The sequence below is a fragment of the Spodoptera frugiperda genome, chromosome 3, assembly GCF_023101765.2.
Source record: "Spodoptera frugiperda isolate SF20-4 chromosome 3, AGI-APGP_CSIRO_Sfru_2.0, whole genome shotgun sequence".
NCBI classification, from domain to species: Eukaryota; Metazoa; Arthropoda; class Insecta; order Lepidoptera; family Noctuidae; genus Spodoptera; species Spodoptera frugiperda.
Window position 1 is genome coordinate 7,794,486 of NC_064214.1, and position 24,145 is coordinate 7,818,630.

The 24,145-nt window shown below is 35.2% G+C and overlaps 2 protein-coding genes across 2 annotated transcripts; one reads left to right on the forward strand and one right to left on the reverse strand.

Moving 5' to 3' along the window:
• The first annotated feature begins 139 nt into the window (after positions 1 to 139).
• Positions 140 to 2,931, forward strand: LOC118273804 (vacuolar protein sorting-associated protein 33B). The gene is made up of 3 exons (XM_035590928.2): positions 140 to 227; positions 318 to 500; positions 694 to 2,931. The coding sequence occupies exons 2-3, from the start codon at positions 340 to 342 to the stop codon at positions 2,486 to 2,488; spliced, it is 1,956 nt and encodes a 651-aa protein (XP_035446821.2). The 5' UTR covers positions 140 to 227; positions 318 to 339; the 3' UTR covers positions 2,489 to 2,931.
• LOC118273803 (phosphatidylinositol 3-kinase catalytic subunit type 3) lies at positions 2,760 to 24,114 on the reverse strand. Its single transcript, XM_035590925.2, has 18 exons — positions 23,907 to 24,114; positions 23,089 to 23,277; positions 21,106 to 21,262; positions 18,409 to 18,546; positions 15,855 to 15,977; positions 15,141 to 15,236; positions 14,551 to 14,723; positions 13,417 to 13,484; positions 9,704 to 9,809; positions 9,190 to 9,296; positions 8,121 to 8,240; positions 7,137 to 7,272; positions 6,528 to 6,727; positions 5,661 to 5,882; positions 4,861 to 5,271; positions 4,415 to 4,628; positions 4,012 to 4,119; positions 2,760 to 3,684 (listed from the first exon to the last, which is right to left on the reverse strand). Exons 1-18 carry the CDS (start codon positions 23,975 to 23,977, stop codon positions 3,561 to 3,563), a joined length of 2,763 nt encoding a protein of 920 aa, XP_035446818.2. The 5' UTR covers positions 23,978 to 24,114; the 3' UTR covers positions 2,760 to 3,560.
• Positions 24,115 to 24,145: the final 31 nt, after the last annotated feature.

The following is a 24,145-nucleotide window of genomic DNA, read 5'->3' on the forward strand; positions in this document are numbered from 1 at the left end:
TTTACTGCAATGTTTATTTTACGAAATAATTGAAGGACAAAATACTCGATTCTCGATATAAAACCGAAAAACATTTACTGCATCCTTAGTTTCCAATTGTTATTGTCAATGTCAAAAATCTTTGTGTCATCATGATGTTTACTGTTGACGCTGTCATGTTGTCAGTCAACAATGCTGTATTTGTGTCATTCAAATGAAACGAAAATACGGACGTAATTTATAATAATGTAATTGATTACAAATACTTCTGACTACGAATCTTGTTTTCTATATTGTTGTAATTAGATATTACATGATTTTTCATTCTGTTATTCTAGAAAGTAGGTCGGCCATATAAAAATGGATCATCAGCCTCTTGCTTCGAAATTGGCTTCTTTATGCCTCATTTCACAATGTAAATTGAAAGAAATCCTGGTATTATGTGGAGATAAAAAGGACTTGATAATAGATCCTACACTTATCAAACCGTTGGAGAGAATTTGTGGCGTAAGCTGGCTTAGGTAAACTTCATTGTTTATTCTATTATTACATGCTCAATATCATTTGCATTTAGTTATTTATTAGTCTTTTGTCTACCATATTGAGTATCCATCCTAATTTGCTGGTCGATATTATGATTTATGTTTATTTTTTGGCTTTATCATACTTTGTATTCACTTCATAATGATTCACTTCTTAATTTTTAATTTTCAGACAACATGGCATTGATAAAATTTACAAAATGGACCCACAACTCGGGAGCACGGCCAATAAGATTCGAGTGTACTTCATACCTGCATGCATTTTGAAATATAAATGTGTTTTGGACCAGATATCTTCAGTACTGAGCCAGAACCCTGCTTTAGCTGATCAGAAATGTTTCCACATTATAATAGTACCTAAAGTCCTTACTACATATGACTCAGTGTTAGAAAGTAAAGGATTGTATGGAATTGTGAAGCTTCATACATTTTCATGGGAGCTCATGGCACTAGATGAGCAGCTACTTAGTCTGGAACTACCATTCCTCTTCAAGCAGTTATTTGTTGAACAAAATCATTCCTTACTGTCCAGTATATCCATGTCCCTATGGAGTATGTTCCATGTTACTGGGAAGCCTCGAACTATATTCTCTGTTGGGAAACTATCTGCTAGTGTACTGGATATGTTAGAGATCTACAATGAAACTTATGCCAGAGACTTCCTTGACACCCACAGCTCTAAAGAAATTGGAGCTTTGATTGTCATTGACAGAAACCAAGACTATGCATCCAGTCTGCTCACCCCAGCTACTTACAGCGGTTTATTGAGTGAATTGTTTAACATAAACTGTGGACATCTAGACTTAAATGTGAAAGAAACTAAATTGAAGAAAGGAAAACTGAATTTTGGTTCAGAAGAGGAAGCTGGATCTTCCAAAAATACAACCATGACATTAGATAGTAATATAGATACTTTGTATGGAGAAATAAAACACAGGCACTTCTCTGAAGTCCTGAGTGTTCTCAGTTCTAAAGCTAAGCTTCTGAAGAATGAGGACATTAAAGCATTAGGGATACAAGAAATAAAACAGTTTGTTGCAACTAAACTGCAACAGGTGTCACTTTTTAAACAGAATCTAGTCAACCATGTGCTTGCTTGTGAAACTATCATTTCGGAAATGAGCAACAAATTTGAGAATCTGAAGCTCGCTGAAACTGAAATGTTGAACAACAGAAATAAGAAGTCAAACTTCACTTTTGTCGATGAGAACTTTGGCACAGACATACATATTTATAATAGCTTGCGACTCATGTGCTTGCTCAGCCTGACCCAGTCTCTAACATATGATGAGTACAATGCTCTAATAAGCAAGTACCTACTTGCCTTTGGCTACAAATATCTGTATGTTTTCAACAATCTCATAAATGCTGGTTTGTTAGTTCAGCCATCAAGTCCAAAACTGTCTTTGAACATTTCAAATCTTGGGAATCTAAGTGACAGATTACCAAAATGGCAGAATGAGTTCCAGAGTACAGCTAATAAATTGAAGCAGCTCCCATCTCAGGCTGACAAGGTTGGTAAAGCCTGTCCGAGTTATGTGTTCCATGGTGGGTATGTGCCATTGATTGCAGTGCTCTGCAATGCTCTACTGACATCGGACACATTTGCTGATGCCTTAGCAAAGTTGTCAGCTGTATCAGATTTGAGGGTTGGAGGAACAATATTAGAAAAATTCAAGGATGGCATAGAAACTTTGAATGAAAAGCTATCAAACATGAAGTTACAAAGTGACTTGGAGTTTGGCTGCAAAGATGTTCGAGGTTTAGCTAGGGTTTTGAAAAGTGAGCCTAATAAAGGGGGATGTTTTCCTTTGAAGCCTAAAACAGTGTTGGTTTATGTTATTGGTGGTGTGAACTATGCAGAGGTTGCAGCTTGTGATGTGATACAGACAAATACAGGCAGCAAGATAATAGTGGCAAGTGATTGTATAGCTAGTGGGGCAGACTTGATGGCGGCTAATACTTGAAACCAAGTACATACATATAAATAACTTGGAAACTGATGATTACTATTAAACTCATTTTATGGAACATATACCACCTTGTTAAGTCTGTTATATTTAATGTATAAGTTTGGTCAGCTATTTGTAATTACAATCTTATGTCTTAAAGCTTTTATAAAAAGATATTTTTTGTATAAGAATAGAATTTATTTACTTTTGCTACTAAGTTATTATTCCACTAGCGTAATTATGTGTCATAATATTTATAATGTTAAGGATAAATGAATAATCTCAATTTTATTAAAATAGTCCTTTTTATTAAAATATTAATGAACACTTATAATACCTATTTTATCACAGAATATTGTTCGACCATTTTTTCTGTGCGAACCAATTATCATAGTCATATAAAAAAGCTTGAAAATGGTTGAAATATTTATGATTAAATGTGATGAATATACTCTGATACATAAGCTTTCATTGTCTTTTCTTGGAACATTATTTAAAATGATTATACAAAAGCAATTTTTCACACATTAAAATTACCTATTAGACACATTATAAAATATTGATACAAAATTATTTAAGTCAGCATATAAATAGCCAATTAGTCTATAATGAGAACCGCGCTTTGGTCGCAGGAACTAAAATCTTACGAACCTCCTGGTCCCAAATAAGTAGAAGAATCCTACAACTGTCGAAATTACATAATGTCAATTATTTGAAGGCAACTAGCTTTACTAAAGAACCGATACAATTATAATAGGAAGACATTTTTTGTGATTTTTAACCACTTGTATGTCGGTATATAAGACACAATAGAAAACACATTGTGTCTCGCGTAGATCTGCGTTCCGACAGACAACGGGTTAATGTTATGATGAAGTTTCTTAACTCAAAGTTGAACATTCAAAATCAATATGAGAGTACATTGTAGGGCCTATGTCAAAGAAAGGTTGGTAACCACTGGTCTATTTGACGAAAACATTTTGGTACTAAAACCATGCTATTCTCTTAAAATGTTTCCTTCTTTACCATCTAGAGTCTAGAGTTTAGTTCCCTTGTGACTAGCAAAGCGCTGTGTAACGAGTTTGGCCTACTTCCTCCAATACTGCGCGAATTTGTGGAACTGTTCGACTAGTACGGCCATGACCGCCGTCACAGACATGTCCAGTAGGTTTTGTAAGTAGTGTACTGCCTCCTCGTCGCCAAGGTCCAGCCTGGGAAGAAAAGATATGGTTTAGATTTTAAATTATTTATATATTACATATTATAGGCAATTGTGTTGTCAAAATTTTTAATAAATAGTGACGTCGGTTTATGTAGCTATTTTCAGCTATTAGATAAAGTTTATTTGAGCACCTATGTTAACTGATGGACAGACCGACATACTATTATTTATTTCTTTAATTGTTGACATTTTAAAAGTACATATTTATAATATACTATATATACCTTTACAATTGGAATAAAAGATTTGGCTGAGATAGTCCTTATTACTTTTCTTTTCCATGAGAATAATAGCAAAAAGAAGTAAAGAGGCTCACCTTAGTTTGTCCTGTACTTTCTTGACCGCCTTGTCAGGTTCCAACGCGATGTCCGGCACTGACGCGTCCACCATCAGCGAGAACAAGTTCAGCATCAGGTTCGCGTGTCTGAGATACAAACAAAAGTATTATTTTGTATGTTTTATCTTATTGATTCACTACATTAGCAGTTTTACTCTGCGATCGATGTAAATGTAGTAGTTGTCATACTGTCATTGCGCAAAATACCTGCGCTACGGTTGCGCAGATAACTCTTCCATAAAAAATATACACCAAGATGATATATTTTTTTATGGATTGGGAATGTAGAGATGGCGCCGCTCATGTTCATTCACTACACCACATGTGCGATCCTTCAAATATCTTAAATTTTTAAGATCACTACGACGTTAAGCCTGCCTACCTGCGCAGATGTAGGAATGCAGTGTAGCACTGTTTCCGGAACTCGTGATAATGTTCCGAGTGCACGCCCCCCATGGCCTCCACCATCTCCTTGCTGAGCTTCATGGGCGGCGGCAGCGGCTTCGGGTCGCGGCCCAGGATGTACCCGAAGTCTATGTGGAACAGGGCTCCGCTACGGGTCAGTAGCAGGTTGTCTAAGTGACGGTCGCCTACGCCTGGAATGGGTGGATAAAAGGCATATATAAGATGGTGTATGTGTTTCAGTTTTGATTCAGATTAATCAAAAAGTTGTCTGTAATACATTTTTTTATAATAATATCTTACTGTATTTTATAATCTTTGTTTATTTTCAAAATGTTTTCATCACTTTATTCCTGGTGGTAATTTAATCATCTTCAAAATCACACATTCAAAAGAAATCTACAAAAGCCAATCAAAATAACTTACCAAGTAAATAAGTAATAACACAGTAACCAGCGCAGCTTCTGATATACGTGTCCATAGTTTCCGGCTTTATACCGTAGGGGGCGCCCTCACACGGATTATGTTTTCTAAAGAAATTCTGAATACTGCCCTCAGTAGCCAAGGCTTCAGCTACAGTCACCGACTCAATGAATTGTAGAAATCCATGTTTTGAACTCGTCGCTAAGACTTTGTATGGCGTCAATTTTAAGTCTAAGTTTTCTCGCCTTAGTAACTTGTCCATTAAAGTGATCATTTGCAGTATAAGTTGGTCCTGTCTGAGATCGTCTCCATGCTTGAATATTGCTTCGTATTCCATTCCTTCCGTCGTCAAAAATGTTAGTTTTGATGGCATTAATGCTGATTTGAAGAGACTCGCTTTTTTGGCTACTATTCCTGTTGAAGGAAAAAAGCGGTTTGTTAGTGAACAATCAGACGCGTAATAGGTTTTTGGGAGGCTCTCTTGAGCTCGCCGATTTTAAATTACTCAGTACAGAATAGCAAAAAGCGATTCTTTTTTCTGAATTCATGTAATTTTATAGCCTTACTGGCCCAACTGTCTAGTTGGACAAAAGCGTTACCTACATTGTACGATTGCTGCACTCTATAACGTATACAATTCAAGAAACTTCTACTATTTAAATCAGTTAAAAACACAACACAGTACACTTTACAAACAGCACTAAAACTTACCTTTTTTTTTGAGGGGGAAAATCGTCTAATGCCATAACAATACTTTTATTTTATGTATATGTGCAATAAAGTATAAAAGACCAAAAACTTACCTTTAATAGTAACATTGGGGTCGAGCGGGAAGGGCATGGGCTCGAAGTTGGTGAAGTTGTACTTGAAGGCGTCGGGGTCGGCCAGCAGCTGCTGCAGGCGCTCGGCCTTCTTCCCGCGCGAGCCGCTCTCCCGCGCGATGCAGCGGACCAGCCGCACCAACTTGTCGATGAACACCTGCTGCCGCGCCAGGAACGAACGCGTGCGTTGCTGCTCCGCCGTGCCTGGACGGGAGAACGAATTGGTTTTATGACTAGATAGGCACAGGCACTTACAACTATTTGATTTTTAAAGGTTTTTTTTTTATTAAATGATAAATGATATTTATTTTGCAAATAGGTTACAATGTAACTCTTTTACACGTCAATCTCTAAAATAACTAGATGAGGCCGGCATTTCCTATCGGACTACTCTGAGAAGAAATGCCGAAACAAACTCAGAGGTCATAGTCTCTTTTAAAGTCCAGACAAAATCAATTAAAGATGTCAGAGAATTGATCCCTTTTCAATAGAGCTTAGTAGCAAAGTTTTGTATTAATCATGTATTGATTTAAAAATCTTGTGCATATCTTTATTAACCGACATAAACACTTGACTGTATTTTAAGTTTTATTATTACTTGACAATGTTTGGCGGTTTTTAATAAATGTGACAGTGATTTAACCCGTTGTATGTTGGAACTGCAGGTCTACTCGTGATATAATGTGTTTTCTATTATGTCTCATATACTGACAGACAAGAGGTCAAGGATTGTGGATAGGTCAACTCCTTGTAATTTATTGCAAGGAGTAAAGTAAGTGGGAAAACAATCGTTAATTAAAAGAGAATTCTAGGTGAATACTTCAGTTGATCATATTAAGAACTACATACCTTTAGCCAACCGATGGCTGAATGTCCTCATGACGGCGAGGTACATGGAGCGGGCGGCCTGGTCCCGGGCCTGGTCCTGGTCCTCGCACTCGATGAGCAGGTACCAGTACAGGTAGTTGGCCACCACGCTGTTGTTGCACGCGCGGGAGATCAGGAACGATGCCAGGGAGAGACGCTCCTCTGTCGGGTCTGTTTGCTCACTGGGGAGTTTGGTTTAAATATTAATTATATTGGAATTAATTGAGTGTTTCTGTTAAAAAAATACAGACATAATAAGTAATGTTTTAGTTGCCATAAATTATTTTAGTGTGAAATTACTGTTGCGCAACGGTTATTCAAATTGCGCAATGGTTGCGCATTCTACACCAGAATATTGTTTCGTTGTTTTTTTTTTTGTTTAAAATCAATTCGTTCTAATATAACACACTTATATCTTTTATTTTACAAATTATGCTCTTTTTAAATAATACAGAAATAAATATAGTAGGTACAAATCGCTTTCAGTCTTCAATCTTTGAGTTTATTTTATTTAATATTAAAATTATTTCATAAATGTACACGAGGACTATGAGCATCACTATTGAGTGAAATAGAAACTCTAGTAATTACCTGAAGGCATTATTATTATCAGCGGTAGAGTTGTTGTTCCCGTTGACACTGTTGTCGAGCGCGGGCGGCGCGTCTTCCACGCCGTCCGTCGACCGACGACTCGTTATGGACGACGTCATGTCGCTCACTGTCAGGACTATATACAAGCAAACATGTAGTCAGCCGCCTTATTTACGTGCGAGAGGGAAGGAGCTATACAACCTACATAGCTCCGTCCCTCTCGCACTGCTCAATGATCGATCTTTCTGACACAATTGTAATAGCAGACTAAGGCCCCAGATCATTTGTTCTTCAGAAGAGAGAAATAATTTTCAAAAAGATAATGTGTGCAATGACTTCCTTATGTTACATTATCAAGTCATAAAATGAGAATGTAAGTGAATAGTTAAATAGACTTTTGATACTTACTTTACTATACTTTTGGTTAGTTACGTTAAGATTTGTTTCTTGTAATAGTTGTTAGATGAGCCATATTACCATAGAATTGGTAAATTACAGGCTTTGTATAGTTTTGTAGTCAAAGTCTACTTACTATACAAGTCAAACTTGTATAGTAGACACACTAGTTGAAAATAGCTTTAGTGTTCAAAATTTGTGTAAAATACTGAGATTTTTTGACAGTCCAGGCTGTAATATTAGAGTCAATCAACTGTTAATAACTAAGCTGATTGGAGTGGAGTGTCACTACGCTACATCACAAACAGTAAGCAATCAGTTTGAATGCATGCTCTGTAAAACACTGATCGTTAAAGTAGATGAAACAGTGAAATCGTAAAGCAAACTTCTAGCTTCACTGCTGTAAAGTGCACACTACAAGCGATAGTTAAGTGGTTAGTCCACAAAGATTTTGATCTATTTCACGCACAATTAATGAATTAGTACATCATCTGTATCTACTGATGGAAGCAGGAAAAGATAGTGAAGGAAAGATAGACAGAAGATGAAAGCCATGATTGTTAGATATAGATGGTATTGTATAAATACCGGAGGCGGCGAGTAGACTGTGTTGGCTAGCTCGATGCGCGCTGTGCATGAGTCGCTCGCGGCCCTCGCGGCCCTCGCGCTCCAACTCCACCGACTCCTTGCCGCATGTCCGGGCGTACTCTGTACCGCCCATACAGTACACATGTTACACTTTGTTTTCTACTGGACAGTTGCTTATTACTGCTATTACAGTAAACTAAAGTTTAAAGACAAAGTTTCTGTAAAGCGTCATTCCCCAAACGGTATAAAAAGGTATTATAACCCTCAAACTGGTAGGTATTCGATGGATCATAACATAAACCGTTTTACCATTTCATTAACTTCCACCATATTGCTGCATATAACTCGTAGTTATTTGTGCTGAGTGCCTAGTGCGAGTTTATTTCAAGTTAACGAGATCGACGCATACATAACATTTACCATTTGGCCAGCTGGTTAACCAACTATCGATTCAATTGCATTAACGTATAAATAACTCGCACTCAGCACTGTGTTTCCCCAAATGAATTATACATAATAAAATCACATCATACTTGTGATCTATAACTCTCATTAAGTTGTGTTATACAGAGTTACTTTAGATCCCACCATATATTTAAGGATTTGGTTACTAGCCAAACAAGTCCTTTTCTTCTTGAAGCTGAGAATATCTTACGGCCAATTTCAATAACCTATCTATCTATAGATTTGCTTACTAGAGACTACAATTTTGACATAAGCTCCATACAAAATGTGGTTATTGGAGTTAGCCGTTAAAAAACCTCGAAATATTATACGGATTCTAATAAAGTTTCTTGCCATCATGGACTTAGTTAATACATTAAACGCCGTGGTGGTCACCGGTGACCGACGTTAGCGGAGGATTTGCCTTCAACAGTTTTCTATTGGCAGTCAAAGACTTAATAGAATTAATATGTCTATAAATAATATATAAAATCTAAATTAATCAGTCTCCCGACTATACAGATTTACATAAGTCATTTTTAAAGAAGTTTCTTCTATCAGGAGTATTTGGCACTTCAATTCGACAAGGGCTCCCAGCCTAGGTTATAGTGTAGTAAAACCTTACCGTCATGTATTTCCATAAAGTCTTCATACTTGAGTGCTTGTACTAGTTGCAAGAGGTACAACAGTAGATCATCATCAGGTGCCTGCTTTAGACGAGAGATTGCGTACCTGGATACAAATTAATTTACAAAATTAGTATACTGGATTTTCATGAGTAACAAGTACATACAATGGTAGTTTCAGATAAATGAAGTCAGTCCCATCATGTGTCTACCATCAAGATAGGTGAATTTTAATTTTAGTTGTACTGCTTCAGCTAGTAGCCAAATTGCAGGACTTTGCAAGTTATAACCTGTCTTCGGTGATTAATCGGCGTCACCCAAGGACACAACAAGTATAGTTTTGAATTGTAATTCATTTTTTTTATTATCTTTATTAATTTAGGGTCCTTTGGTCACACAAAGAGACCATGCCAGACCTAACGTACCCTAAACATAGTTACATTTACTTAAATGCTAGGTAATCTTATTTACTATTTTGAATGGTAATTCATAAAGAAAAGAATAAACACGTACTTCCTCACAGCGGGATGTGTGAACTTGGGCGTCAACAACTCGAGCGCATCTTCGACATCCATCGGCGCCCATTGCTTCATCATAGACAGCGCTTGGCGCACTTCCCCTGTAAACAATATAAACACATTTATTATAATACGAAAACTTAAATCAATTATCTGAAGAAAAAAAAAACGGGGATTTGTGTGTACCATTGACTTAAATTCAAACCAAAAGATGTCCTTTAGTCATTCAAATAGAGTTTAATATTCATTTAGCTATCTATTACCTATTTAATAGCGATAAAACGATTAGATTTGAATAAAAATCTCTATTCCAGAGTGACAATTGAAGTATCTAATAATACGCCAAGAATTTTAATGTGAAGAAAATATGTGTATTATTAATATTATAAATAAGAAATACTTTACTATGTTATAACATTGAATTCTTATAATACGACTAATCGCCATAAATGTAAGTTATTTACTCTTACTTATATAAGTATACAGCTGAATAAATAAAACTATTCTTGTTGATTATTATTATTGCCAATGAAACATACCCTTACACCGTTGGCAACGCATTCTCATATGTTTTATAGCCACTGTACACATTTTTAAAACAAAACTTTATTCTTTGTTACACAAAAATCAATTTTCACTGCAGTCTATGTCATTATCCAAACTTATATTAAAAGAAAAAACTACGTAAATCCATATGCTTCGTGTAAGAAGGACAAGTAAACAAATAAACAAACACACAGACACATTAATTAACGAATTAATAATATTAATTTGATATCATTTTTAATAATAAATAAACATAAAGCGTCCTATTTCTAAACAATGACCGTCTTAACTGATTACTGCAGTCAATATTTGTATCAGTTAACCTTGGAAGTCCTAACTACACGCGTTTATCTTAACTGACCGTTACTGTGACCAAAACAAACTTTTAAAAATATAATTAGCGTAAAATTGGGGATTATTGGAGAGCCGGTATTTATTTTTGAAGGGAGGATAAATCATTGAATCCACCCTTCTCCTCCTTGGGTGAGGTGAGAGGAAGTGTCAGGCTCTTACCAACTAAAAACCATCCCTTTCCTACTTCTTATTTCGAGCCGGAGTCCCAGTAACCCGCTAGATCGTTCACAGCTCCAATAGAGTATATATTTTTAGAGGTTTTCAAGATTATTCGGTAAAAGTATGGAGTTTGGAGTTATCCGCGATATATGGCAATAAAGTCACCTCATACAATAATGGGACTCGCAACATAACTAATCAAAAGTGGGTGTTACATTGTATAAGTGCACTTCTGCCTAACTTAACTTGTGGACTTAGGAAAACGATAAAGTTCCAATTAAAACTTGAAATGGAAGAAGTACAAACAAAGAATTTTTATCGAGTTCTATCCACTTATATGTATTTAATATAACCGGGTGTGAAATTTATTGTAATTGAATTTTAAATATTGATTGTAACCTTGATTTTAATTTTTACTTATAATTGTTGTTTTTATCTCGATCGAACCTATTATCATCATCAAAGTATGTGCTAATGACTAGGTAACTTAGCTTCACTTTTGGTTTGATATTAATTTAAGCATGTGGTGTTCACCTATAAGTGATTGTTACACTGTAATATTATCATTAAGCATGTGTTTTATAATTGAAATTGTGTAAACAATTGTTGGTGAACCTATTATAATAAATAAAAAAAATAAAAAAAGAATTGATACACGAACGTTCAAACATTATATGATAGACACTTTACAGACTTGATACATAAAATAAATAAATAAAAAAACACTCACAATCACAAACATGTTTAGTTTTACGTAAAATCCTAAGTTCGGTTTCAGTTTTCATTTCGATAACGTACTTTTAACATAAGAACTAACACTGACATCGTCTGTCGGTACAAAATTTGGAAACCATTTCACCATGACTGACTTGACAAGTTAACCAGTTAACCACGTGTTGACAAGGTAAACAAGTTACATTCAATAAGTATAAAAATATGCTAATTTGTTAGTTGTTTATAGTGACGTAACTACCATTAAACTTTAGATGATTTTGGATTGTATTTGCATGTCGTTATGGTGTGTTTTCGATTGTATTTGGATGTATGTTAATATGTTTTTTGTTTGTTTTTCGAGATCGGTATGGGCGTAAGAAGATTTGGGTGAAAAAATGTAGGTCTATCTGGATTTTTATGTTAATTGCGATTGAGACTAAATTGGTACGTTTTAAGACTTATATGAACTGTCTTTTTGAAGATGTAATCTGTGTTTGTAAACTAGAAAAGTGAAAAAGTGATTACTTCTAAATGGGTCACATATCGACATTAGCGAGCAAGGAAGGTATTTTCTTACTGCGGTTTAGAGAAATGTCTAAAATAGATTGATAAGTTATTAATTATATTCCTTGTAAACACGACATCTGAGAAGCTAGCACTATGGTTGCGTTTGCGCAAATTAAAGCAGATTCGAGTCGCGTACGGAACAACTGTTTCTGGTGTTCATGAAGTCACTGATCAGGGTCTGGTGCATGAAATCTAATAAATACAGTTTCTAAAAAGATGAGAGCTGATTACGAATCTAACATCGGATAAATAGACACAATTTATAGTTCGAATAAACAAACTTCCGCTCCCTACTTTGGGCTATAGTTTACGCATATTTGTATTATAACGATAACATTATTTATACTAGTAAAACCACGTCTTAGATTAATATTATCATAAAAGAATCCATTGAAGTATAATATTTGAGGTCAGTATTCGACATCATTATCTAATTAGGACTAAATTAAAAAGAATCGGGTCTTTATACGAGTATGTACGTAACGCGTGCCAGATTAGATTAAATGCCGCAGTAGTTTATTATAATAACGTTAATTTTTATTTAATGGAGGATGTTACGTTATTTATTACTATAAGATACATACATTAGAATGTGTGGGAATTTGACTGTCATTGATAGAATTTGTAAATTTTTATGTGTGTGCTAAATTAGATACTTTAAGTAAGTTGTACTTAAATGATCTAATTTTTAATACTAAGTATTTAATAATTATGTAATAGGCTTAGTGACGTAACTGTTGACGAGGAGCTAGATTAGTAATGTAATGCTGCTCATGAATATGAGCCTCTAGCATGGCTTGAAACTAGTCGAGTTCCTCGTCTAACAGTTACATGAGTAAGCTGATAACATAATAATTATTTAAAATAAGTATTATCAACCAGTTGGTAGTCAGGTAAATATAAATTCGTTTCACAACACATGGTTTCCGAAAGTCGTGCGCTTACGAACTTTCAAGTCTTTAAACCTATAATGTAAAACTTGCTGACCTACACTTAATGCCAAATGTAAGGAATATTAGGTAACATACATACATACATACATACACAACCTCACGCCTGTCTCCCATGGGGGTAGGCAGAGACAATGGAACGGCAATTGCTACGATTCTTACACACCTCTTTCGCTTTATCAACATTCAATATTAGGTAACTTTTAGGGAATAACAATGTATTGTATTACATAATTTAATTTTATTTTGCCGTTACCTACCTTACGAGATGAAAAAAAAACATTTGTAATTATTGTAATACCATTCAGAATACCACGGAATATTAGCTAAAGTATTAAACACATCATAACTTAACCCTTTAGCCTTTATATAAGTGGCATACATCAAGAAATATAACGATAGATAACTTTGAACTTACCGGGTCGGTTCCAGTTGACGCATTCCAGAAACTTCGTGAGCGCTCTACGATGCGAAGATAAGTAGAATCTGGAACAACGAAAGGGATTGTGAAGCTTTTTCTTTTATACAGAGATTACTATGGAATTTCTTGTTCGTTCTTCTCCATAGGAATCTACACTTTGGAACTAGCAAATAGTTTCACTAAATGACAGACAGACAGACAAATTGTTTTTTTTTTTAATTGTTGTATTGTAATATTTGCTTTGACGTTCAAAAGTGCCTTCTTGGTCTATTTCAAATAAATAACTTTGACTTTGACTTTACAACTTATTTTCACCGGCCCGTGACAGTCCTCTATTAGAATAAGGGCCCTCTTTACATAAGAGGGTTTTTGCCCTCAACATAATCACCATGTTTCGCAGACTGGTTCGAAATTGCACTTTAAAAGATCACATGGCGTTTAACATATTTTTCTCTGAATTTTAGTCGGTTTATAATGTCGATATTGCTAATCTAAGTTCCTACGACCATCTGCGATCGGACGTTTGTATTTATTGCGTGATTACTTGTTGTTCTCAATATTCACGAATATGCACGTCAGAGGATAATAATGTATAATTAGTTATAACTAAACTACTCTAATACTCACAAAGAGAGAAGGTCATGTGTTGTTTAAGTATAGAACTAGAATCGAATAGACAAAGGTAAAATTAAGATGTGTAGTCGATTGTGTTGAGGGTGGTAGCTTTATTTGCACACTAAATAAAATGCATGGGTCAGTTCGACCGGAGTGACACCACGGTTTCGCAGAAAACCGACATGAAATAACGTAAGTGTTGTATTTGACCGTGTTAGTGAGATTAACAGTCATCAGAGTCGCGTGGAGGTAATGAATGTAGGTAACGAGTTGTACTATGGAAGACTTAGGGGAAGGTTTTTGTCCAGCAGTGGACGTCTTTCAGACGGTACACAAAACTGCGATTTCTTTCGTTCGATTTGGGCTCCCATACAAAACTACGCCGCACTAGTTGCTCCGTGTGGGAATCGCATCGCAGAAATTCGCATCGCAAGTTCCTGCGATGCGAATTCGCATCGCATCGCATCGCAGTTTTGTGTGGGAGCCCTCAGCTATGATGATAGTATAATATCATACCGGAACTTCCAGAGCAGGTCCTGGTCGTTGGCGGTGAGTGTCCGGGCCGGGGGCGCGGCGACGAGCGCGGCGAGCTGGTCGCGCTCGGCCGCCGACGGCTTGCTGTCGCGCCGCGACACGCCCGGCCGCAGCGACCGGGCCAGGCGATGCTGTTTCGCCTCTACCAAATTCTCCTACAAAGAACAAATATAGGTATAGTAATAACACGTAAGTATAGGGTATAATTATTCATTTCAAATAGACCGGGAAGGCACTTTTCGATGTCAAAGCAAATATTACAGTGTAAAGAAAACAAAATGTCAGTCAGTCGCCTATTGAAGCTATTTGCTTTACTTTTGTATAGCCTTGCAGATGGTACAGTCAATCAGGAGAGTGAGATCCCATAACGTTGTTGACAACGCCGCATAGCACAATTTGCCTCGAAAATAATTTAAATCGTCAGTCACAGTTCTCATCTTATAATCTATGTAAGTCATTTAGTCTGAACTTAGACTACTTCGAAAATAGATATAGGCTTTGTAACAAAGACCACCTTTGTATAATGTATATAAAGTGTAAAATAATAAAATCTAAATAAAACGTTAACATACCTGTAGGATCTCGTAATCTGGTACGGTAACAATATCTGCCTGCGCCCTGAACTGATACATCTCATCACCATCTTGCTCGTAGTACACAATCGCATGCTGCAAGGAAAGCAGACGTTTAACAAACTATCGATTTTAATACCGAATTTAATACCAAAGTATTTTATTTAATATACTTTGCACAAGTACTTGAAAAATGAAGAATGTTACAAAACTAGCTTCTGCCAGCGGTTTCGCCCACGTTCCCATGGGATATAAAGTTTCCTCATACCCATGTCAGCTTATACACTGACTGTATACAAAATTTTATCAAAATCCGTTCAATAGTTTCAGTGTGATTGAAGAACAAATAAACTTTCACTAAAGTGTGATGTTTAGAAGTGCACATTTGAATGGAAATGAATTGTCATAAAAGCTTTTATATATGGATTTGATCTTTTTATTTTCAAAAAGGGTTTAAGGTAAATTTAGAGAGGATGCAAAGGTTATGTTTTAAAAGAATGTTCAAAAATATGCAGACCTATTCAGGGTCTACTCGTTAGAGTAGTGATTCTAAATATAGTATGTTTAATTACAAAAAATACTGAACTAATCTAGATGAAATTTGACAAGAGATAGTTTATAGTCTAGAATAACATATAGGTGTCTGTGCTGTTACCACCACAGACGGAGTAGCAGAAGATAAGCTAGTGTTACATAATAAATAATAATACTTACATTAATCCCCTCAATTTGCACGGTAGGAAACTCAATCATGAGGTACATGTAATCGGAGCTCCTTTTTTCCTTCTCATTGATCATTTCAATCTCTCTAAACGTTAATCTGTCCAGCCAATCCACCTGGTAAACAAAATTACACTTTATTACTAATATTTAAAGATTATTTTCAAATAGCTGTTGAGATAAAAATATAAGTCCTTGTTTGTTCAAGCTTTTAGTCAATTTTGAACTGTATTATATAAAATTTAAGGTAGATTTTTCTTTAGTTATGGTATATACCTGTGAACTTGTTTATTCTAGTTTCTATTTATAAATGGTGTGTCATTTTATTATGAAATAGAAAGTGTCATTTGATTGATAATGATTTATATAAGCAACTAGCAAACTCGGCGAACTTCGTTTCGCCACAAATGATTTTCCTGCTTTTCCCTTGTTTTTTTTTTTTCGTAAATGTTCTTTTGCTATAAACCTCACGGAGCCCGAGACCTTTCCAACGAATACAAAACCGTGGAAATCGGTCCGTGCGTTCTGGAGTTATAGCGTCAGGAAGGAAAACCCGACTTTTTTTTATATAATAGATGATTAGTTGATATGCCGATTATTATTATTTTATTGGCATTTTTATAGAATTTGTTTAAGGACGAAGACTTGTTAGACATAAAATATGTAACTATACAGATGAAATTAAACACGAAAAATATAAAACATAATCTAAAGACTTGGTAATTGAGTTGATATTCTATTGAAAGTTCAACACAGAGAGAGATTAGCGAAATATCTTCAGAAATATATTGAAAAACAAATATAAGATAAAATCAAAACAACAGTGACTTTAAAAGGTTCTCTGACCTAAGTTTAATAATAATCTGAAACAAGTTTTAGTGCATTTTTTCCTCGAATGCAACTTTATTGCATACTTGTAAAAACCCATTTGATTCGATAATGGCACGATTAAATTTAAATTTAGAACTTGAATGCCCGGTTGGTCCTGTGGTCGCAAGAGCCACTGTGAAACATGAGGTTTTGGGTTCCGATTCAAAGTATTATAGGTTTTTTTTGTGATTGGTCTACAGTAGATATAACCTTGAAAACACCGGAACACTGAAGTGCGGCGCGTTCTAGGGACATGAATGATTCTCTTGGATCCCACAACGAAATAAATCAGAAGACATGATTAGAGAAGAAGAAAAAGAAAACGATAGTTTCCACTTCCGTCGGTGAATATAATGCAGGCACAAAAGAGACTCACACGCACGCACGCACCACAGAAACTTGACTTAAAACTAAGTATAAATGTAGCGTATGTGTAATACTTATAGACATAACATAAGTAGCTCTACCATACCCACTTATTCTACTTAGATTGCATACTAAGTAAGCATCATAGCAACCAAGTCGCAGGGGGTCATGTAGACCCTTATCGCGCGCCCTTTCACGTCACTCGAGCCATTCGTCATATCACGGTTATATGACTGTCATATTAAAGGAATGTGCATATTTACAGTCAACAGTACAGATAGATATTATTGTATTGTAATTTGGACTTTATTTAAAAGGCAGTAGGGTTGGATTTACTGTGTTGTAAGGGGGGTTTCAGTTATTGAAATTACCCTATAAAAAGGTTTGTAATTATATGTGTTGTAAGGTAATAGGTTTACCTCCTAATTAAAACTAAATTGATAGTTAAAAATTGTGAGAAAAGCATTGTTATGATATATATGAGTATAATTAAAAAAAGATTGCAAATAATTTTAAATGTTCACAATTTACATAAATTATAATAAGCCCAAATACGTCATAAAAAATACGTCAATATTCAGCTATTATAAACAGCTAATTAATATTATCTTCCTGCATTTGGTGTGCACATTTAGGTGTGCAAATTTTTACTTATCATCAATACACCAGCTATGTTTAGCACCTTTAGCGCATTTAATATAATAAAATAAAGATAAAATAGATAAAGACAAGATTTTATCTTAACAAAGGAGATGACCTCGAATCTCAATTACTTTTTAGATAATTTTTGGTCACTAAAAGCTTTGATGAGCGAGAGATAAAAGCTGATTTATATACAGTGATTTGTACGGTATTATATTTCGAAGTATAAAAGGTAAGCCAGATAATAAAACTAAGAGATTTTTTTCACAGGAAAATTTGCAATATGAAATGTGGTAGCCATGTACCTCAATTGTATACATGTGTAGTCCTTTATGTTGTATGTGTGTGTAAATAAAGAAAAACAATTCAGAAAAACTAGATTATTTTTTATATAAACGATGCCCCGCACTAAGAATTTCTCCTGTGTCGTGTGTGCGTTTACAAACATACAACACATCCACATGACACCCAGACCCGGAACAACAATTTGTGGATCACACAAAGAGTTGCTTCGTGCGGGAATCGAACCCACTACACGTTACTTGGCAGCTGGTTGCCCAGCCACCGTGCCGTGAATTCAAATTTGTAAACACTATCTGCATAAATATACATGGTACTTATTGCTAAAAGTTCTTAAGTAGGTAAGAAAATTATAAAACAGTATGTGTACCTTAGGAATTTGTCCATTTCGATGTTTCTTCGCGAGTTTAGCCAACCGCTGCATCTGTTCCTTGCCCCGGTCGGGGGCTTTGCCAGGAGTCTTCTCACTGCCCTCCACGCCGGGCCACACGCGAAGGTCAAACATACCCTTTTTCAAGTCAAAACAAAACCTTTTAAAACGGTTAACTAAAGAAATATAACATTCCTTGCAGACCTGCAAGGTACTGTATGATTTACCCATTTTTATTTATATTTAGTCAACAATGATAACTATCACGTCATATTCGATTAAAGTTAAAAACTAACAACCGACGTTAAACATTTTATTATAGCGAAAAAAAAACCGCGGGTAGATTCATAACACTCATTATATTGCACTTTAAAATGACAACCGATTTTTTGCTAACAAATTATTTTAAGCACATCTTGATTTACAGTAACATTTTTTATTAATTTTTATTAATAAATCTAGTTATGTTAATAATTTGAGAGAGTCATTTTTTATAACACGTCACTCCGCGTCCGTATTGCAAGGAGACTGAACCGTCATCCGAGTGGCTTTTTCCAGCGAACGATGTTTGTGCCAATGGTCCCTATATCAGTCAGGTCATATACATCAATAAATATCCTATTACATATTCTTGAGATAAACGTTAAAAAAACAACGACATATTAGTCAGAAGGCAATCGATTTGATGCATATTTTTCATAAATATCTGAATAACAATGTATTGATTGATAAGCTTCATATAAATAACAAATAAATATAATGGCTTTTATTAATGAAAGTAATGGATTAAATATCAGTTGTTTGTCTATTTCTTGTGTTACTCCGAGACCCTTTTTTTATCTATACTCTTTTTTGAGGGGGTAAAATCATCCAATAACTTCTCCCGCCTTGGGCGAGGCAAGGGAGTGTCAGACTCTTACTGACTAAAAACCACCTATTCCTACTCCTGCTTTTCCGGTAACTCGCTAGGTAGTCCGCAGCTCCGGGTACTACTCTGGATACTAGCGTCCTGGCCCGGTTTCGCACGAGAGCTATTCCTCATTACAGAATTATCTGATTTGCTGCAGCTGTTTAGAAGTTATGAGCGTACAAACATTTTGATAATCACTCTTTAAGTACCTTTTTGTTTGTTTTCAGTTGTTTTTCTAGCTAACATGTTACGATAACGCATAGTGAAAACCGCGGGGAATAGCTAGTTAAATAATAAACATGGCTAAGGATTTCTCTTTAATAAGAATTTATCTTTAAATATAGTATTTACAGGTCTAGTAATTTGGAGCATAATCAATAGAAAGGTTCAAGTTTATCCGGTTCTAAGCATAATAAATCAGCCATAACTGTTTTAGTAGGTTAATCATATTCGAAGTTTATAAAAACATATTTTTATTATATAACTTTCTATAAATTAATATTCCGCACCTTCGTACTGATATTAGCTGTTCTAGGGACATGTTTGTTTATGTAAAGTTTTGCGTAACTGCCTCATTGGCTGAGTGGTCATAATAGGGATGAAAATTAAAAATGTATTTAGTCCGGCAGTTAGGTGCGGAAAAAATATTAGACACTATTTTTTTTTTTGTCATAATAACAATACCTACTTGTATAAAACGAATCAAAGTTTAGGAGTGAGAGCAAATACATTATTTCTACGTATAAAACGTAACTAGAAGTGACGTCACGCGACATTTCAAATCAATTTATCTTCGAAAGTATTTGTTTCCATAAGAAAATAAAAATACGTGTCTAATATTTTAAAGTAATCTACAAGACGGATATTAAAATAAAAATTAGTCATCTACCCTATTATGAGCGACTGTTGTGTTAGAAGTTGTATTCCTAAGTCATTGATTCCCAAATGAGGAGAGCATTGTATTTCTTAGGGAGTGGAGTAATGGTCAGCCACATGTGGGCCACAGCAAAGCGTGTTTATCCTATAACATTCTTGCGACACCTTGGGTTAATCTTGAACGACAAACACCAATAAAATTAATTGATTTTCTGCTGCTAATTGAAAACAGCGATAACCTTTGGAACATACACATTTCCTATATTACATAGTTACAATACGCTATTGAATTGCCACCCGCAGCTTCATCTTCGGGAACTACTCTTAAATGGTACACTTATTATAGGTATCTTTCACAAAATAAAAAATAAGCTCTAGATTAACTATAAAAAATTAGAGGTCAGCAGTATTTGAATTTGTAGCAAACAGACACAAACGCAGTTCGGAACTTTACACTTTACGTAAGGATATATTTTTTTGATAGAAGGCAAACGAGTTGGCCAACTACCTGAAGGTAAGTGATCAGCATCGCTTGTCCTCCTCCGTAACCCGAGAGGTGTCGCAAATGCGTCACTACCATCTTGGTAACGTCACCGACGTAAAACAGAAGGCAAGCGTTGTTTACCAAAGAAGTTACCGGGGCTCCAGCTCAAAGCAAAAGTAAGATAGCGGTATTTTTTTGTTAGTAGAGTCTGACACTCTCTTCCGCCTCACACAGGGCGGAAGAAGTAACTGGACGATTTTAACACCCTCAAAAATAAAAAGCGTTATTTCACGCCAGTTTTCTGTGAGACTGTGGTACCTTTCGTGCTGAAATTGTTATGGTTCTTCAACGTAAGAAGTTACGGGTGATCATTACATATTGCATGAATGACCTAGTAGTAAACATTGACACAAGTAAATCTACGAACCTGTCTCAACATGCCGTGCTTCCCAAACAGTGATATGGTGGTTCCACCGACCACCATCACCTTCCCTGGTCCAGCGCAGTCGTATATCGTCATGGCTAGGGTGGCGTTGCGAGGCAGATCACTGAAGAACACCGGCAGAGTCACCCATTCATTCCAACTGTAGAAGAGAATAAGGTAAGATTACGAAAGAAATGAAACAGTGAAATGACTCGATTTGCGGTGGACTGCCGTCTGGATCCACAAGTCACAAGTCCAACAGCCGAGTGAGGAATTTCGGCATTTATTCTGAAAGGGATACGTCATAACTGTGCTATATTAATTATTCGATAAACATTTTTACACAAATTCTCAGCTTAGAACGGTGCCTCTTGTATAGCAAAAGTAATGTTATTTTGTCCTAGTAATTCATTATGCTTTCTTTTCTCACTTGTAGTAATATAGATTGATTACTTATCAACACATTTTTATTGAAAAATTGCTTTAACATTCAATATGCCCATTACCTCTAGAGTGCACGATACTCAAAATTGTAGCTACCAAATTACCGACACCTGAAGTGCTCTCGAACCAGGATATTGCCTAATAGAATAATATACAAATAGTCATCTATCTAGTACCATTATTGTTAAGGTCTAGGTTGGAATATTCGACAATGTTATCAATAGAAATTCGTCACTAATGTTGAAAATATAATTTACAGATTTCAACTTTGTAACAAAACGGTAAGGTTCAATATGTGTTAAAGAAATTCATGACTTAGTTACCAATTTTGCTGGCCCTATAATCTGTTAGGACTTGACTTTGACTTTATATTTCTAGGCTTAGCCTTGAAAGCTATACTAGTAAGGTAATATTATACCTTTGGACCTTTGAGCTGATTTAGTTATGATTTATTTATAGACTAGCTGAACAGTGGGCTTACTCTTGAATCCAATTCCGATCGATTGACATTGATAGTGTGAAATTTCGTACCCTTGAGTTGCAACACTAGCGCCCTTGGCTTTCGTATTGCGTAGATATTGAATGAACTAAATGTAATGTTTGGCTTTAAATTCCATAATCTGAATGCTATTTTAACAGTTACTATTGGAGTTGTTTATTTTTGATGTTGAATAATTATTGGATTGACATTGAGATTGGTTTTAAGAATAAGCGCATCTCTTCTTTATTTCTATTCCTGGAGTTTGTTAGTGTTATTTGATAGGTATAAGAAAATAAATCATTTCTATTGCACAGTTTTTTACATAGTTATTGAAGCATAAAATATGTTTGCAATTGTTTTAGCTATTTCTAAGGATTTTATAATAATTATTTTATTTATGAATACCTACATACATAGCATGACAACATAGACTGAATGTGTTTTAAATATCTTTTATGCAATAAAGGCTAGTTTTGTTTGGCTGAATAAATCTTACAAACGATCAAGTTCATAGAAAAAATATTCATATATTAATTGGAGTATAGACAGTTACATCTTTGATTATAATTTATTAGCATATTTGATTTAATATTTGGCTGCACATGCCACATTTTATTTAAAACTATTAAAAGCAAGAATTTAGCGCAGGTGTTCATTTAAGACTTGTTTTTTTTAATGATTACAGGTCTATTTTTAAATTGTATAAGTGTGAAATTAGTTAGTATTATTACTACTACTAATTGTGACTATACATTTACAAATATGTTATGTGCATTTTTGTTACATAGTGTTTGTTTCAATGTCATGGTGGCCCAGATAACTTAATAATAAACTAAAGCCTCTACTAACTGCTGAGTCGGTTAACATTAGATGGTTGATGGATGTAGAAAGCAGTAGTTCTTGACATGACACATATTGTCCGGAAATTCCTTTCTCTTGAGCTCTGACCACAGCTAGCTTGGATCTCTCCCATTTCTGATGGGCTACTGCTTCTTATATTTATGAATATTTTATTTTTGTAACCCTTTATAGGGTACAAAGTAAACCAATTTTCAACTTACTTCCATCTATTAGTGAAGGACTTGTAAGAAGTGGTGACGGGCAGCGCCAGGGGTTGATTGTCGCTGAGTATCTGGCATGTCACATATAAGTCGGAGCACCCTTCCTGGCAGAGGCCAGAGAACTTGAGCATAGGGTCTGTGAGTAGCTGGTCATATTCTGGCTTGGCTCGCTTTCCTTCTAGGGTGCCACTGAAAAGAGATAGAAGGTGTTAGAGAAAATAGTAAAGATAAAGTCAAAGCTTATTTCTACTAAACCATTATCAGGTAGTTTTGAAAACTCAATGAATAATTATTCTGTCAGTCAGTCTGTCAGTGAAGTTAGGTGTGCAATCTTGTAGATTCAAATGGAGAAGAATGAGCAATAAACTCCATAACAGACAATTGTTTTCTTTTACATTTAGTATTTATTGTTTGGTATAGTTAGTGCAGTGTATAGTTTTTTGAAATAGATAACTATTTCGTAAGGTACATGTAGGTAAGTATAGTTTTACCCTCATTTGAAAATGTGGTTATGAAGTGCAAACTTATAGTAGCAAACACTGCAAGCTGCATTAGCCATTGAATATTTATCTGCATTTCATGATATCATTCACATTGATTTATCATTAAGATAATGATATTTTTTAAATATCTACTAAATATAAATCGATCTCGGTTAGTGGGTCGTTATTATTCCTGCTTGCGGTGTGTTCATTGAACCGTTCAGTAGATGAAAGTAGAAGTACGTAACTAAATATTTCGCAAGACAAACAATGGAAATGCTTTAGATAAAATACGTAGGTAAATGGTAAATATAACAAGATACATTTTTTACTTACATCTTTATCTGTACTTTGTGATCCAACGACGAACTATACACGTAATAAAATTTATCGTCAATCTCGTTCATCTTGTATTATTTAAATTACGATTTAATATTCAAACAAAATTAAAATAATGCTACAGCTGTGTTCGCGTTTTTTATTTTTTTGTTTTCTTTGTATAACGTCAAGCGTCAGTTCAGACTTCAGTCAGCGTGCGTCAAAAACCGAAATAGATAACATAGAGTTGGCCAAAG